General features: G+C 37.2%; 1 protein-coding gene across 1 annotated transcript in view; it reads left to right on the top strand.

Annotated features, from left to right (window-relative positions):
* LOC103144861 (rho GTPase-activating protein 26) overlaps positions 1-17,954 on the top strand; it is a 68,743-nt gene that overhangs the window by 41,510 nt on the left and 9,279 nt on the right. The window contains exons 9-20 of the mRNA XM_007562019.2: positions 9-109; positions 404-498; positions 2,322-2,400; positions 3,891-3,927; positions 4,786-4,851; positions 6,266-6,340; positions 6,417-6,501; positions 6,636-6,694; positions 11,690-11,795; positions 14,429-14,588; positions 15,915-16,059; positions 16,311-16,500. Of these exons, the coding sequence (XP_007562081.1) occupies positions 9-109; positions 404-498; positions 2,322-2,400; positions 3,891-3,927; positions 4,786-4,851; positions 6,266-6,340; positions 6,417-6,501; positions 6,636-6,694; positions 11,690-11,795; positions 14,429-14,588; positions 15,915-16,059; positions 16,311-16,500 (1,198 nt within the window). The remainder of the gene's footprint in view (positions 1-8; positions 110-403; positions 499-2,321; positions 2,401-3,890; positions 3,928-4,785; positions 4,852-6,265; positions 6,341-6,416; positions 6,502-6,635; positions 6,695-11,689; positions 11,796-14,428; positions 14,589-15,914; positions 16,060-16,310; positions 16,501-17,954) is intronic.

Raw genomic sequence — 17,954 nt, 5'->3', positions numbered from 1 at the left:
TTTCTCAGGTTCCTTTGTTTCTACCTGGGTGAAGTACTACTGCACTTACCACCGTGAGCCCAAGAAGTTCGCCATGGTTGTGTTTGACCCCAAATCAGGGGGAAAAATGGTGAGTGTGTCACTCACCAATCAGGGTTCTTGTCCTCATTTTAAACCACAGTCTGCAATTTGTTATGTAATAGACCAACACAGAGTAGTACTTCACTTTGAAGCATAAAAACTTTAGCAATAAATTTTCAGTCAGAAATATAGAGCGTCAATTAATCTGCAGCTTCAGAAAGAGCGAAGTGATTCATCTTTGCTTCACTTTACTTCATCAAGCTAACCTGCATCACCGTGTGAAATGCTTGTTCAGTTGAAATACCTGTTTGTGTGAATGTTATTATTGGACTACATTGATCAGGGTGAGGAGGAGAGTTTCATCCTGAAGTCGTGCACCAGGAGGAAGACGGAGTCCATAGAAAAGAGGTTCTGTTTTGACGTCGAGGCCATGGACAGGTTAGAGTTTGTTGTTTGATCACCTGCTTCACCTTTTTAAATGACAAGGTACTGAAACCATTTTCCTTTCACCTACTCATCTGTTATCATTTGGCTTTATTTATACTGACAGGTGGATCTAAAACAACTTGAAATATCATTGAGACATGTATTTATTTTCACAATTTAGTTCAAAAAGTAAAATTATTACGTATGCAAACTGAAATAGCTAGTGTTTATTTCTGCTACGTTTAATGGTTTTTACTCATAGCTGCAAAAACTCAGGATTAAACAAATAAGAAAGGAATATTTTATAATTGTTCACAAATTCTTAAATGATATTAGCTCCATAATTCTGTTAATCTTGCAGTAGTACCTGTTGGCTGTGTACCTTTTTCTACCATACTTTTTCCTTCCACTCAACTCTCCATTAATATCCTTGAATGCAGCACTGTGTGAACAACCTGCTTCAGTTGTAGTGACCGTTTGTGACTTTCCAAACAGTTTTTCACCTGAAATCACAAAAATCATTCACATTTTCTAAGAAACAGAATATTGGGATTCATTATGACCTAGCCTAATGTAATCTAACAAAAGTAAGCACTTAAAAATATTGTTTTGTTGAATCTTTATGAAAGAGTTTTTCATTTTTAACTGATTTGAATAATTAACCTGCTGATGTTCTTATTTATTGAGCTGAACCTGTATATTAGATCAACACAATTTAACAAAGTTGATTCCCAACGTTTGGTTTTGCGGTGTTGTAATTTGCCCCCACAGACACATGAGGGTGCTATTGGCTTAATCAAGAAGAAACCTGGTGGCTCTCTGTCTGCGCTGTCCTTCCTCTAGCTCTTCCACATTTTCCTCTACATTACCTCCTAAAACTCCTTTTGCATTTCTTCCCTTTTAAGTCTTTTTGATTGGTGTTTTCATACTGTTTTTACATTTTACAAAGTATAAATGCTTCTAAAGGAAGAGTCTGTCTCTTGTAGCTTAACAACTTTTTAAAAAAAACTTTGGACTGTACAAACTGATAATATAGTTTCCAAGTTTTTCACCTTAAATCTCCACCACTATTAGAACAGGCTGAGAAGGTTTACTTATATAGCTGCAGAGCCTGCAGGATGTGTCTGCTTTCTGGTCAGAGTTCGTCTGGATGAGTGATGTCCTGTATTGGGGCAGTGGATCATGATTGGCGCAGAGCGTGGGAGCAAGAAGAAGATGAATGCTCTCATGCTGACAGAGTGACTAGAGCAGGATTGATTGTGAACTTGTAAGAAGGCAGAGACAGATTTAGCTAATGAGACTGTGTGAGTGACAGAGATGTGACAACGAACGCTGCTCCTCTCAGAATGATTCGTCTTCTCTTCGTGGATTAATGAATTCTTGCTAGCTGATGAATATTTCAGGGAACATACATCATCTGCCTCTGATCCTTTTATGGTGAAAAATCTGATCTGAGCAGCTGATCATCAGATTTCAGCAGATTAGCATCAGAACTCTCAAGCGTGCAACAGAACACGTTTTGCATTTGGGGGGGGAAAAATAACATTTTCATATTCAAATCAGTCTGAAAGTTTTTTTTAAAGGTGTTTTCTTTTTTTAACTTCTACAGAGTTTTGCAAATAAAATGTCATGATTACAGGTATACTTTACTTATAAGGCATTTGTTCCTATGCAAAATGTGGTATTTGGATGTGCTCCTTCATGTGCATTTGGCCAGTACTGGGAAATTTGTTGATCTAACAGCCTCTAACTGAAAATGTTTGCCACTTACCATAAAATTTAAAACGCTAATGTCCCTTGTGTGTGTGTGTGTGCGTGTGTGTGTGTGAGTGCAGACAAGGCATAATCACCATGCAGGCTCTGTCTGAGGAGGATCGCAGGTTGTGGATGGAGGCTATGGACGGTAGAGAACCGGTAGGTTACCATGGTTACTAGTTTGTGCTTATATGACAAAGACAAACAGTGATGGAGACAAAGGAGGAGAGAAGGGGACGTCATGTCCTCTGAGCTTTTGTGAAACTTTTCCACATGTACAACAAATGGTTTAGTTTAGGCTTACAAACTTTACGTTTTGCTACGTTTAACTGTTTTAGTGCTGCTCTCTGCGCCCACATTCAGAACCGTTCGTGTCTCGACACCTCCCTCATGTCTGCATGCAAACGGGCAAAGGTAATTGACACCACGCAAGCTGGAACGTGCAGCTGCAGAACTCAGGCGACCCGTCGAAAAATAAAATGTGCTTGTGTTTTTTACCTCATCTGTAAAGCCACCTTTGATGTTTGGGCATGTTTGTTTTGTAACTGTTATAGTTTAATCAGTTCAATCTGATTGAGTATTACAGCAGGACAAAGCCACCCTTGAAAAATAAGTTTTTAACATAAGCTTTATTTTCAAATTTTTATCCATTTAGTTTTTTTTTTTTTATGTGAAAAGCTTAGGAATGTTCACTTTATTTTAAAAAGGCTTTAGTTCAGCTGTGCTTATTTGTGTCTATTCAACTTGTTTGTTTCAGTCAATAATTCCAGTCTGTAAATGGGCAAAACTTGTAGACATACCCCAAAGGATGTGCAGCTGCAATTGCAGCAGATTATGCTATGTATTGACTCGAGGCAAACCTAAATATAACTGCATGTCACACTTCTTTTTATGTGTATTTATAGAAGTGTTGAAAACCGCACATCATTTATGCCTCACCTCGCAGTTATCCACTGCTTTGTGTTAGTTTGTGATAGTAAATCCCTCTTAAGTACACGGGTGTTTGTGGAAAATGTTCAAGGGGTGTGAAAATGTTTTCAGCACCCTTTGAAACTTGAAAGTTTGAAATTGCTGACTTAAGCCCTTTTTGGACTGACCTTCCCCCATAATGTGGGCAGTGTACACAATAATACCCTCGGAGTACTTTTCAGAACATTTATTCAACACATATTCGCATGGATGTGACCTTACCTCATTACTGTAGATAAACCATTGATTATTTACACAGTTGTTTTCATGAGTCACATTACTACCTCAACCTCTTTTTTGAGATAAAACCAGAAACTGTCAAATTTTTACCGTTGCCTTTGTAAAAAGCAAAACCATTTAAGTGCATAAATACTCAACTTTGAGTGTAAATTACTTTATCAAATAAAATAAATGTCTTATGAATAAAAGTCCTTTACTTTTGCTATAGATAACACACAAAAGCAATCACTTTCTATTTTTCTGTGCAGATATGGCTAATTGGATTTACAGGGTGTTCTAAAACCAAAATTAAATGTGATGTCTGGATGCATTTTCTCAATAGCATATACATATTAATAACCTGTTAAATATTTTGCATTTGCACCAAGAGGGGAGGTTTGCTAGAAAAAGTTTTATTCATGAAAAAGAATAACTTCTTCTAATTGTTCTCTTGTTTTCAGGTGTACAATCTCAACAAAGACAACCAAACTGAAGGCAGTAAGTTGATCAGTTTCAACATTTATTTATACAAATGGTTTGGAGATTAATATATTTGAACTGGAAACACATTTTTAACCTTGATGCAGTGAGATGCTTCTCGTGTCTAAACAAACGTGTTGAAAAGCACAGTTCAGTTGTGTCAGTTCAGTCTTTCAGCTGGCCTCAGGGTGCGATTTAAACACGTTCGTCTGAACTCAATGGTTGCTTTGTCCATTTGTCAGAACACATCTGGATTTTGCTCAGCTGTGAACCTTTAAAGTGGAGTTCTTAAATGTACGACAGAGAAAATGTACCCAATTAGCAAAAGTAATGTATTAAAGTAAAGTTTTCTTTTTCTTACATACACAAAAACCTCCCTATATACTACACATTCATATAGCTTTAATATAAATTAAACCTATATATATATGAGGCAAACTGAAAAAAGTAATGCCATTACTTTAGGGAGAGCAAAGTTTTGGAGTAAAGTAAAATAAAAACATGTGATGTGATGACAGATGAGTGCTTAGGAGTAAAAGAAAATAGGCGACCATTGATGCTTTTCTCCTGTGGGGTTGTTTAATCTGGTCAGGTTTCGGTTCTCAGTTGGAGGAAAACTGAGATAGACGGCCTGCCTGAATATTGCGATTGAACAGATTTTTAATTTTCCTAAAAATATTTAGGAATGCAATTAACTTTTTGCAGCTGTCCAACTCTCCGAGTTTGAAATCAAGCTCTTAGCCCAAAAGACAAGCTTGAAAGGAGAAGAAATGTTTTCAAAGTGTATAAAAATCTAAAGTAGGAAGAGCCTGTCGTCATGTATTTTTTTATAAGCTGCTAATCGTTTCATGATCCTTGTTTGCCTCTCATCAACAGTGGCCCAGCTGGATGTTACTGGGTTCAACGTCATGAAAAAATTCATCTACGCTGTGGAAACTCGAGGTATAATGTTAACAGTATATCTGTTTGGTTGATCTCCTGCTTAATTCATGTGGTTTATTTTACTTTTGCATATATTTAGTTGAGATCTGCTTGCCCCAGTTGGCATGGATTTTTTTATTTTATGTTTATTTCAGGAAAGTGCTTCATGTAAAAATCCATTTATAAAATGTTGTTGAGCTCCTAAAGTAGCTCTGAGAAGTCTTAGAAAAGGGATACAACTTTGTAAATCATTACTCCATTATATTTGGTGCACATTATCTATTTACTGAGCCTTTCATCAAGCTGTACCAAAACAGATGTAACTGTCAAACAAAACCAAACAATGAAAATAAATGTCCATGAACCAGTAAACACTGAGGGAATTAATACTGTGGATTTGATCCAGGTATACTAACAGAATGACACTATATATGTAAATAATGGTGTTTCTATTGTTGGAGTAACACTTGTATGTACTTAGCGTGGCATCCTTGACTTTGCAAGTCATGTTGAAAAAGTTGAAGTCTGGCACGAATGAAATTGAAGCTACCACCTTATGAGTATATGTCTCTTTGATGTTTCTGGACACTCCTGGCCTTCAGATGTTCCCCTAAAATGTCACAGTAAAGGTCTGCATGTTAAAAATGAAAACAAAAAACAAAAAAAAACACCACCTTATTTCATCCAATGCCCTCAGAGCATCTGTTGCTGCCTTCTTTATGCCTCTTCACTCTTCAGGAGAGACATTCACACTGTGTATGATGATGTCATTTGTTTCTAATTATTTAAGTAAATTCAGTTTGGATGGTGAAATGAGCTGAAATGTACTAATAAAGTAATTTATTACAATAAATTCTGATTGGCCTTGTTTAGATTCATCACAATTTTGCCTTACAATTTTCCCCTCCACATGGGGCAACCCAAGGTGAAGATCAAAGCTGGAAATGGGGTGTGTTTGCTAAATGCTAAGAGATTCAGCTGAAATTGTGTACTTTGACTTCATTACTAAAATATTGAACTCTTCAACAACAACCTCTCCAAATTAGTTTGGGAATCAAAGTATGAATATCTGGAGAAGCCCCTCATGCTCACTGTTAGGTACGGTGTAGAGTAAATCATACTGCGGGCCTGTTTCCCTTCCCTAGGCTCTAGGGACCTTGTTAGAGCGAATGACATTCTCAGCTCTTGACATTGTTACTCCAATAAATTATATATTTATTTTGTGCTTGTAGGACATTATGGGTGCAACAATTTGTGAAGGTTTCTGTACCTTAAAAGGCAAATTTAACTATAAAATAGAAAAAAATACAGTTTTTTGTGTTTCAGTTTACTACATGAGATCTACTGCAGAACGGTCAACCTTCCTTATACCTTGTTTAATAATTACCTAAAATGTCTGCAGCATGACTTCCTTATTTCATCTCTGCGTCTTCAGGTATTGATGAGCAGGGTCTGTACAGAATCGTTGGCGTAAGCTCCAAAGTACAAAAACTACTGAGCCTGACTATGGGTAAACACTGAAACACACACATAAAAGCATGTACAAATCCATTTCGGGGAAACTGAGTCGTATCTTTGTATTTCAGATCCTAAGACGTGTGCTGATGTGGAGCTGGACAACCCAGAGTGGGAGATTAAAACAATAACGAGTGCCATCAAGCATTATCTGAGGTGTGTGTGGCAAAAATGGGCTCATTTCATTTATATCTCTTTAATAACTGGACACTCTTTGCTTGAGACGGCCTATTTCAATTGCTTAATTAGCTGAGTAGATATTGGTTTACGTGACATCTTCTGTTTTCCAGGATGCTGCCTGCGCCTCTCATGACGTACCAGTACCAGAGGAGTTTCATCAAAGCTGCCAGTAAGTCTCTTCTTATTGTGCACCTCATTTGCCTCCCAAATGCTCATGAAAACAGGACAGACAGTTATTCAAAAAAAAGGATGCACAAAGTCCTACAAAGAGCAATCCAGTGGCTGACTTTTTGGTTTGTTGCTGATTTCAGATGAAATCCTCTTGAATCGTCCCAGACAGTTTTGGTACGGATTAAGCATGGATTTTGATATTTTCATTGTAATATGTGAGTTTTTTTCCCCTTATTATGTTTTAGGAGATGCTTAGATGAGTTTAAAACACAGCAGCATATGAACCAGCATATGAAGGAGATAAATGGGGATTATTTTAGCCTTCTGGTTCTTTTTTTTTTATGATGTCTGTGATGCAGATTCCCTCCAGCCTGCGTGTGTGTGTGTGTGTGTGTGTGTGTGTGTGTGTGTGCTTGTGCAGATGAGAAGTATACAGATTCAAATTTGACATGAAGAACAAAAGCCACAGGCTGCTGAACGTAATGGTACAAACTAGCTGAAGTCTATTTTTTGGGGTTATTTATTGCAAAAGCCCAACTTAAAAAAATATCTGCTTCATATGTAGAGCACTTATTGAAGGGAAAAAAAACTTGGCTTATTCTGCTTTTTAAAAGATTGATTATCACAACTGTCCAACAGCCAAAGCAATCGTTTCAGCCCAGTGCATTCCTCGCCTGCTGCTGCTGGGATACAAAATAAACTCTTACAAGCAGAGGCTGGTCCACATTTTCTTCCACAAGTCATCAGAACCATCAGATCCGCTTGGATTTTTTTAAAGCATTTTTATAGAAATTTGAAGTGTACAGTCAAGATTTTATCATTTTAATTTGTTGTAAAAAAATAGTATTGTCATCCACCTGAAGTGATAGATGAAGAAAGGAGAGCGTCAATCAGTGAAGCAGCCTAAAGGTCTGTGGTAGCTCTGGAGGAGCTGCAGCTACAGTGAAATGCCTCAGATAAAGACCTATTTCTGTGTTAGTATGGCTCAGTCACAGTCCAGACCCAAATCCACCTAACATAACCGTTTACTGATGCAGCCCATCCAATATGACTGAGTTTCAGTACAAGCAAAAATATCATCTCTAGGTTGTAGAGACATTCCCTAAAATATTTATTGCTGTTATGGCTGTGAAAGGCAGGTCTGCAAAGTAGTGACTCTACTACTTAGTAGTTAGTTACTAGTAGTAGTTACTAGTAGTAGTAGTTACTTAGTAGTTGACTACAAATGCATGCCACACGTTTCAGATCATTATTTATGAAAAAATAAAAAATAAAATAATTTATCCTAAGACGAAGGTCTGTGGTTGGAAGTCGACAGTATGTGAAAATGTTACAGTGGACATGAATATGTTTCAAATCAGTGCATGTTTATATGCTCTTCTTTCTCATTTTTTTCTTTTTTTTACTTTATTTTTTAAAAAGTAAGATAAAGTGTATTTTATTTTAATTGAGCTTGGCTGAAAAGGATGGGCAGACAGGTCTTCTATGTTTGACTGTTAATCCTTTGGAAAGCTCAGTTGCAATGGGAATGAACTCCAGGAAATAACTCTGTGTCCCTGGCAACACTGCCAGGAAGCAGGTCCATATATAGCCAAGCCAACCAGAGAGAGAATAAAAAGGCTGTTTCTATATGTTTGTCTGTGGTAGGCTTGTGGAGTTTCAGTGATATTTAAATGTGGAACTTTCCTCCACGTAAGGTTTGGAATCGCTGTTGTTTGATTTCCCTATATTGAAATTTTGCACTATTTTTGCAAAGCCTCTGGTTATGTTAGATTTTGCATGGCACGAATCGGCACATGGAAGAATGCGGCTGAGTTCTCATATTTTTTTGTCTCCTGGCTTATCCCAGAAGAAGCAGCAGAGCGCTATGAGGACGCTGTCCTGGTTTGAACTCCCACTGCAGACTCCTCCCTCACTCCTTCTCTCTTTCACATCTCAGCCACTTCCTCCCACCACCACCGCTCATTTTGCTCCTCCTCAAGTTTCCTCTTTGTTTACTCTCATCCTGTGTCAAATATCAGATTTAGACAAAGAAAAATCTGATATTTTTTGTCTCTTTCTTTTTTTTTGAAGTAAAAGAAAGAGACATTGTGGGAACTGGTTTGGTGTAGAAGGAAGGGAAAATGAAGAGGAAGGGGAGGAGGAGTAGAAGGTGTGGTAGGATAGAATCTGACTTCTAATTTCTGTCTTTTGTGCTCACTGACAGGAGAATATCAGTTTATTAACTTTACTCGGTGCCTACATCTGCTTGTAACATGTTTTTCCCATGAACCTTTTCACTTCCTCTGTACACTTTAACTAATATGATTCTTTCCTAATATTTTTCTGTGAGGTTACACTTTTAAACCCTCTAAAACCTAAGCAATCAATTGATGATAGTGTTTTATATTAAATTGAGTGAAGAAATGAGAAATAATACAGTGGCAGTAGAGAACCTCTTGGCAATCAGTTGGTCTAACAAGTTTGGATTTTCCTATTAAACAAATATTAACTGATAGCTATCTTTTAAATCATCGCTTGGTTTCACCTGACAGGTGAAAGGATTTTTATTTTGCTCTTGGCTTTAGAGAATGGGTGAGACACAGTCGATGCTTGATCAAGCGATACCTCTAAAATTGTTGACTATTGCCTTTAAAACATATTTAAAATGCAGTTGGTGCCTTTAACTCAAATTGAATGTTGTTCTTGACGGTTCTGAGACAGAGAGGTTATGGGACTTTATCTGGAGAATGTTTTGTCAGAGGAATCAGCTCCTCTAAATGGAGCAGTTTTTAAAATCAGCTTGGTGGTGCTTATGGCATCTTTGTAAGCATCTGTGATGGCATCTTATCTCAGATGCCATCTGTGTAAGTTGTTAAATAGAAAACGATGGGGGTGTACTTCTTCACTTGCTTGACACCGCTGATGTGCATTGCCCTTTATTCTCTCCCCTCATGTCAGTTCAGAGCTGAACTCTCTCTATCCACTAATTTGTAAAGCAAATGTCTTCACGCTCTGATGGGAAAGATTTGCATAACTGAGAAACTGTGAACAGGTTGAAATTATTTCTCAAACACTTTCTGTTTTTTTCCCCACACAACTACAGTGCTGCTTTTTGTAGACAGGGCCTCACAAAAAATATTCTTATCCTTTGAACTTTAAAAAAATTTGTCATGTTATGACAACAAATGTACACATAATTTATTAATTTCTAAAAAAATATTCTTGGATCTGTTCACAGTTAAAACCATGTGAAAAAAATAATGACATACCTACAAAATTCTTATTTTTTCATTAAACAATGTTCATGTGTTGATGTCTGATCTAATTTTCTTTATCTCTGTGACAAAAGGATTTAATTGCATTTAAGAAAAAATAACCAGGCTGGCATTCAGTGGTAGGTTAGGATGTTTCTCCGACATGAGCACAGCCGCAGCACACCAGCAATCTTGAGCTTGAATGACAGCATGCACTAATTGTGGGAAGGATGTGAGCACCATGTACAGAAGCATGATTGACACTGTTAAGACCTTCCTCCTGGCTCTGATTGGTTGTTTCTGAGAGCGGTGTATTTCTGCAAACGGCAGCAGGACCACTGGGACAATACAGACTAACTTTATTTTTTTCACAGATTATCTGTTTCATGTTCCACTATCAGGATATACTAACAGTTTTAACAAATAAGTGAAAAAATAAATGTTTACAAACATTACCTACTGCAGCTTGTAGTGTTCATATTAGTTAATGACAAGTAGGTGTCATATTTTTTATCAGATGACTGCCTGTGTTGACACTGGATGTTTATTAGGACATGTTTAAGATGTCTTGCACTACTCTTATACTCTCAATAATAGTTTTGGTTTATATTTTAGTCTTTGGCTTTTGCAGCATTTGACTTGATGTGGAAATACTTTTAGTGCTAAAGTATGTGAAAGAGGTTTCCAGCCCTGCAGTCGAGTCGGTGTTGCATTACTTCCTGCTGACAGCCAGATCCTGAGGGCTGATCTACTGTGAGCACTCTGTCACCTTTCTATTGACTTACAGCTGTGATGCTTTAATAGCAGGTCTGTCAGCCTTAACCATCAACAAGGCAAAGTCTCCAGCAGCTCAGACCAAAGAGATGAGTGATCTCCAGCAAATTTAATAGGTTACAGTGTTAATGTAAGATTTACAGTGTTAATGTAAGATTTACAGTGTTAATGTAAGATTTACAGTGTTAATGTCAAAATTTCTATGGGTAGTTTTGATATGTGACTTGAATATTTATGCCATTTTGCCAGTTTAATAAATGCAAGTTCCATATTTTATATGCATTAATAAACATTCTTTAATGCTAAAACACCTTCACTTTTTTAGCCACTAAAATATTTATACCACATATCAACATCGGCTCAAATTGTCATATTGTTGCATCCCTAATTAATATAAACACAAATCGGGTAATGGTATGAATAATTTTGGATTTAACTTTACATCTATGTGTATCTGCAAATGCTGCTTCTAATTTCTGGTTCAATAAAAAATGTTGCCTGCTTTACTTTTGTTTTTTCAATACAACTCCAGTTTGTAAAACTTTCTTTGAGTATTTCTCACTTCTGACTAACAAATATCTTTTTATTAACATCGCAGAGTTACATAACAATTCAGTTAAAAACTAAGAATGACAACATATCCTCTTTTTAAGCCGCAATAGCTATGTGATTTTATTTCCTTTTGTGGTCACCATAAAACATAAAAGTGCAACATATGACAGTAACACTGTTGTTAACATATTTACATTGTCAGTCAGTGAGTTAGTTTATCGGTAAATGATCTTAATAAAGAAATGCTCCTATGTGCAACAAATATATTGGGTGAAGCACTGAATGAGTTCATCATATTGTAATATTCCTGGTTCCTGGTCAGCAGCTACATAATTGGTTCATTCCTTTATATATTTTATAAAGTCCTGATGTGTCACGTCTCTTTTTCTCAAAGGAGCTCAACCATTGCTGTTATATGTGTCTTCCTTCAGAGATGGACAATCCAGAGGCCAGAGTGACAGAGATCCATGCTCTCGTTCACCGATTACCTGAGAAGAACAGACAGATGTTGGAGCTGCTGATGAAACACCTGTCCAAGTAGGTGGAGATAACATACAGGCAGAGATGAGCTGCACTCTGTTACATTTAAATTCTGAACCTGTAATGATACCAGTGATAGTGAACCTGTGTCCTCCAGTCCGTTTGGTGGAGTCCAGAATCTCTTGATTGGTTCTGCCATCAATCCTGGGAAGAAAAAAAATAATTAGACTCAGTATAATTTCTATGTAGTTTGATGCATTGTGGGTTCTCTCATTAAAAAATTAAAAGACCATCACAAATACAGAGTTTGGTTTCTTACGATACAAAAAATCAGAAATGTAACTTTAATTAAATTTTATATGCACAGTAGATGCATTGCATGTTGAAGTTCAAGTGGCTTTACTTTAAATTTTCTAATTTGGAAGTTGAAAAATCTGACTTCTGGATACAAAACATTATCAAAATCTAGTCACTGGCCTCTCTGACCACTCCTTATAATTGCTTTTCTCCCTCACCACATAAGCAACATGTTAAATTAATACACTTTAATACTCTGGAGAAATCTATTGAATTATAAATGCATGCATTTATTGATTGCTGTATAATCAAAATGAGCCCCAGCCTAAAAAACAACTCATGGCATGACAATAGTGGCTTATATGTGATTATTCTGCTAAAGTATTCCACTGACATTGTGTATTCAGTCTAAACCTGCATCTAAGCCCAGTGGATTTATCAGGCCTTCCTTCTGGAGCTGCAGCATGATGCAATCTGTGATAAATGGGCCATCATCCATGTTTATACTACCTGTGGGTGAGCGCATGCAGGCCTTTTGGTAGTGAGCATATTTCCACAAGCTTTGTTGGATTATAGCTGTCGATGGCCATCATCATAACCGCTTTATAGATATGGTGTCTGTGTCAGAGCACACCTTTGATCTTTGCATTTTTCTGTTCCTATCAGCCTGCAGATTGACTCCATCATTGCTAAAGATGAGATAGTGTTTATATATGTAAAAGGTCAAATGCATAAATGAGTCCAACCATTTGTAAATCATTGACATAATTCAGTTCAGTCAATGAAAAAGAAATCCAGAAAGGTCAAGGTCATTTTAGTATTTTTCACTATTGTTGTGTTAATTTTTAAACCTATTTTTATTGGTAGATTCACTTGCTTTAACTAACTACAGATTGTTTTAATTGTGAAATGTATTGCAGAAGCAAAAACATTCCTTAGACAGAAAACTGCTTTGCCTTTCCCAGTCTTCCTCTCTGCCTTGTCCTTTTCTGACCTGCTGCTTGCAGACAGGCGATGCCCTCCTGTTCTCTGTGCTCTTTCAGCTTTTCTGCAAAGGTCCTTGTCAGGCTGTTGATTTACAGTGGAGTTTTATGACTTTGTGCAAGGCGACAGCTGCAGCCGGGGGCATTATCCTTTCATAGCATCAGCCCATCTGTCTGCTCCATTCTCCTGAATGCACCATCTCTTAAGTTTTAGCAGGAAATGTCTTTGAATTATGACCAAGCACCTACAAAGGAGATTAAAATGCATTGTGACCTTGCAAAATATGTCCCTGGCAAAACAGACAAAATGAAACTTTTATATTTGAAATCACATCAGTAGATTTTAGTTCGAGCATTATGTAATGGCAGTTTGGAGCTTAAGTACATATGCATTCCTAAAATACCAGTGTAAAATATTTACATATGCAAATCAGCTACAATATAAATTAAGCACCAGCAAATAGAGAACTGTATGGGTTGCACAAATAACATAATCAAAGTATAAACAGAGAACCTCAGAGGCTTTCTGTTATTATCTCACCTGGAAACTCTAACTGTGGGTCACTGGGGTCTGCAGATCTCAGAGGCCTCTTCGTAGATTCCTTAGCTGAAAAGAATGTTGTCATAATGATGCTTTTATCTTTTTTAGATTTATAAACTTAGAGTGGCATGTTTGCTACTAAGCTGGCTGGCCAAGTAGGCAGCCCAACTAATGCAGCTAATATCATCTTGTGAGCCTCAAAGTGTTGCTCTGAGGAAAGAAGGATGACAGTGTTTTCATCCAATGTTTGTAGAAATAAAGGGAAATTCTGTATTTTTGGTAAGTAATTTTGTAGCTTACTCTTTCACTTACTGAGGTAAAAGCTCTTTTGAACAGACAGTAAGGATCGACACTATGGCTGAAAAACATCTCGATATATTTGCTTTTCATATCAGTCAATATTAATAATTGTCAATATTGATAATTATTGATTCATCTTCTGTTTTAAACAATTCCAAATTGGTGACATGGCCTTTTCCACGTAGCCACAATTGTTTTTTCTCCCTACGATTGGCAAATTATTGTTTCTAGTTTTGAAAAATGCATTTGTTAGCTAATAAATCCAGTCCAAATTTGACCTATTCAAAGGTATGGAAAATTCCCATTATAGTAGGTGTCTTTATGAATAATGTTTTAATCCTTTCACTTTTCAACAACAATGTCATGTTGTTTAAGCAGATGGTTATCTTTTTCTATTTTTATTTATCAAAATTTCTTGGGGGGATTCAAAAACTCACAAGAAGCAGCAGATTTCAGTTCAATAAACAATGACTAGGCATTAGCACAGCACTAAGATATGTCAGTCTTTGTGTAATATATTTGTATTTATTTAAATGTGGTTCTCCTTTTTTGTTGTTCTTCCTTCACAGGGTGGCCAATCACAACCAGCAGAACCTGATGACTGTCGCCAACCTGGGCGTGGTCTTTGGGCCCACTCTGCTTCGCCCACAGGAGGAGACGGTCGCAGCCATCATGGACATCAAGTTCCAAAACATTGTAGTGGAAATCCTCATAGAGCACCATGAGAGGGTAAGAGGAGGAGGAGGGCTGTGAGTCCAGGCATGGGCAAAAAAATTGGACAGTGAAGATTAAATTTTTATTTTTCCTCATTATTTATTGCACCTATTAGATCTAAATATGCCCACGGTAATTGTAAGTGCACTTTAAAGTCACTTGCCTCAAGCTGCTTACGCAGTTCACCATGGCAACAGTATGTCTGCATGAGAGCCTGCCATTGGACACAGTGTTCAGTCAATGAATGGAGCAAACAAGACGCTAGTAAAAGGTTCTTCCACCACATGCATACATGTTGACAGGAGTAAGAGAATGTGTGGTAAACAGATGACTCACACACACATATAACATTTATTTTTACTTACTTCATCCTTTTGAGAGTCAGCAGGTGTAATTTCTGTAAGATGTAACACCAAAATGACGATATGTAACTGAGCAATTAAAAGTTTCAGCAAAAACCCTGTTAGATTTCATCATTGCCACATTCTTAAAAAAAACTGAATATGATGAACTTTGATAAATAATGTAATATATCATTATTTTTCAAAGATTTGAAAGGTCAGGCTCTTTAGGTACTAATTGACTTAGTAATTCCTCTTAGATCTGCAGGTTTAGTAACTCATGGTGGAACCAGCAACAACCTTTTTGCAAAACCTTTTTTGATCAAAGCAGTTTTTTTCTGTGTGAGACATTAGGATGTGGAATTTGAAACTGATCCCAGTCTGGCACATTTTTCGATTAAGACTGAAGGAGTTTCTTAAAGACCAGACTTGTAGTCATGTTTAACAGCCAGCCCATGATGCTGCTATGATGGTCTTTTTTATTGTGATCAGTTTTAACTTTATGTTAGAGTTTATTTTTTGACATTTTGCTTTGCTATGTTGATTTATTGTGCTTTAAATTGTTTTATATAACTAAAAGTCCATCGGGCGATGTGCATTGCAAATTAACTAAGGCTAAAAAGGTTATAGTGTTCTGCTTACGTTTATGCTTAACACTTGTTCCCATGCAAATAAAGAAAGAAGATTAAAAGAATTAACATGAATTAAACTACAACCGCTAAATACGTTGAACTTAGCAGTTGTAATGTGCAAAACTCTCACACGATTGTATTTTGCAGTTTGTTTTTCAGCTGACATGTTGATGACTTATGTAACTTCTAGTTTTCTCAAACCCAACCAGTTTGTTCACATTGCTTTCTTTATATAGCTTTTGGTTTTCAAGCAGACCATGCCAAGATAAACATTGCTTTTTAATCTGCAAACTATCTGCGGAAGGTTTTATAAGACTGTAAGGTTAAATTGTTCATTCCGATTTCCTTAGAGCTTTTTGTTTACACAGATTTTCGGGGACGTGCCCAATTCGACAGGCAATTCAACAAACATGCAGCTCGACCAGTCGAGGAGGAGAAGCACTGAGGGCAAAGCACCGTCCTGCAGTGAAAGGCCTCTCACGCTATTCCACACACCGACACATTCTCAGACAGGTGATCCCCCATGCCCAAAAATAACACATTTTTATACTGTTCACCTTTTACATACTTTATATATTTTCTCCTTAAGCACTCTTATTGCATAAAAGTGTCAGCTTGCAATGGTATTTGAATTATGTGACCATGTTAGATTCACACAAGACAAGGATTTAGTTGGTCTATGTAAACTAGAAGTCACACTGCTCAGTCAGGATTTTTACCATTATAGCAGCAGAAAGTATGTAAATCATGCTTTATTTTTGTAGGTGAAAAGAGGAACAGTGTTGGCAACACCCCAGCTGCTGACACGCAGCACCCGGTGTCTTCCTCTACAAACTGTAACAGCAGCAGCAGCAGCAGCAGCAGCAGCACCGGCAGCCACAATAAAACCCCCAGACACAGCCTGACCAGCAACGATGGAGAGCAGGACGGCCGAAAAATCCGACCCAGTTCACTGTGAGTCATAATGTCTTGGATATACAGTTTCACTATGCAGCTCCTTACACTGTTCCTTATAAAAGTATTTATACACCTAAACTTTTTTTTACATTTTGTCATGTTGGGTGCACAATATTCTAGCTTTAATATGACCAATCTATGCCTTCAATCATGGAAACTCGTAATTTATCCAAGTTTTTTCTCATAAATATGACGTTAATCTTAAAATTTCACATTTTTTGGCAGAAATGTACTCCCCATGCCTATTTTTTTCTCTTATCTACTGTGGCCCTAATATTTAGTTTGCTCTTCTTCTGTAGAAGAAAAATATTTTATTCTGCCTAATGTTCCATGTAATTTATTTTTTTTATTTTTGCTTAATTTCATTTCACACTACCCTCACCCGACTTTTCCTCCCCCAAAAAGCAGCATGTGGCCAAAATTCTCCAAGTCTGTGTGAACAAACAGCAGAGGGTTTTATGTTGGAGCTAAGCATAGCTGCTGAGTTATTTTCAGCTTCACCACTATCAACCACAATGTTCACCCTATCCTTTGTGGACAGAAACTGTCTTTCTAAAGCTGTCGGTCTCTTTACTGAGGTGTGAATGTTAAAAAAGCTGCCAAAGCAAAGATAGAGCTGATAAAATGCTTGTGCTCCTGGCAGGGTTTCCTTTTGTAGAATCAGTCCCACATGGGAGAGATTTGGTGTGTGAGCTAACTTACAAATTCAAATTTTTCTTTAAAAAGAAATATTAAATGGTCATTTAACTTTGGATTCCTTGAGACCCTGAAACCAGTCACTCGGAAGATCTTTGGTTTTTCCCTTCAGTTGCTGATAGATTCATTTTGCTTTGTGGCACAATATCTATTTTGCAAAGGGAAAAGTTATTTCAGACAAATTACTTTCGGAAAGTCTATTGGCATCATGCATGATATAACTGTTTCCTCACATAATCTGAGCTCTGATTACATTTTACTTGATAAAAGTAATCGAAGAAGAAACATGAACAGCCATATTAGTTTTTCTGCAATATTCAGCTGAGTGGCTGAGACTGTGAACAACCAAACAAACTGCTGACTTGTGGATTTGAAATTCCTTGTTAATTGCTCAATGAAGCTGCAATTAGCTTTCCAGACAGTTTTCCAGCTGGCTGGAAAACTGCCAGAGTCCTGGAAATCTCTGTCTGCCACAGTCTGAGCAATCTGAGGATTTCTGATTCTGGATCCAATTGTTTTCAAGAAGGACAATTTCACACAGCGTATGTAAAAAGACAACAAATGGGATTTGCATGTCAGTGATGTAATGGGCTACACCAGGGCTGGATCTGAAGATGCTCCACTCCCACAGCTTTGTCTGAAAAGTCCCAGCAGGTTTTTTACAGGAAGCTGAAAGAAATGTGGTCACAGCAGAAAGTAGTTCAAACTAAAGGATCAGGCTACCAAGCATCACAACCTACATGTAGCAACGGGGG

Source organism: Poecilia formosa, unplaced genomic scaffold, assembly GCF_000485575.1.
Source record: "Poecilia formosa unplaced genomic scaffold, Poecilia_formosa-5.1.2 Scaffold133, whole genome shotgun sequence".
NCBI lineage: Eukaryota > Metazoa > Chordata > Actinopteri > Cyprinodontiformes > Poeciliidae > Poecilia > Poecilia formosa.
Note: the sequence above shows the minus strand (reverse complement) of the source record. Positions and strands in the feature narration are given on the sequence as shown.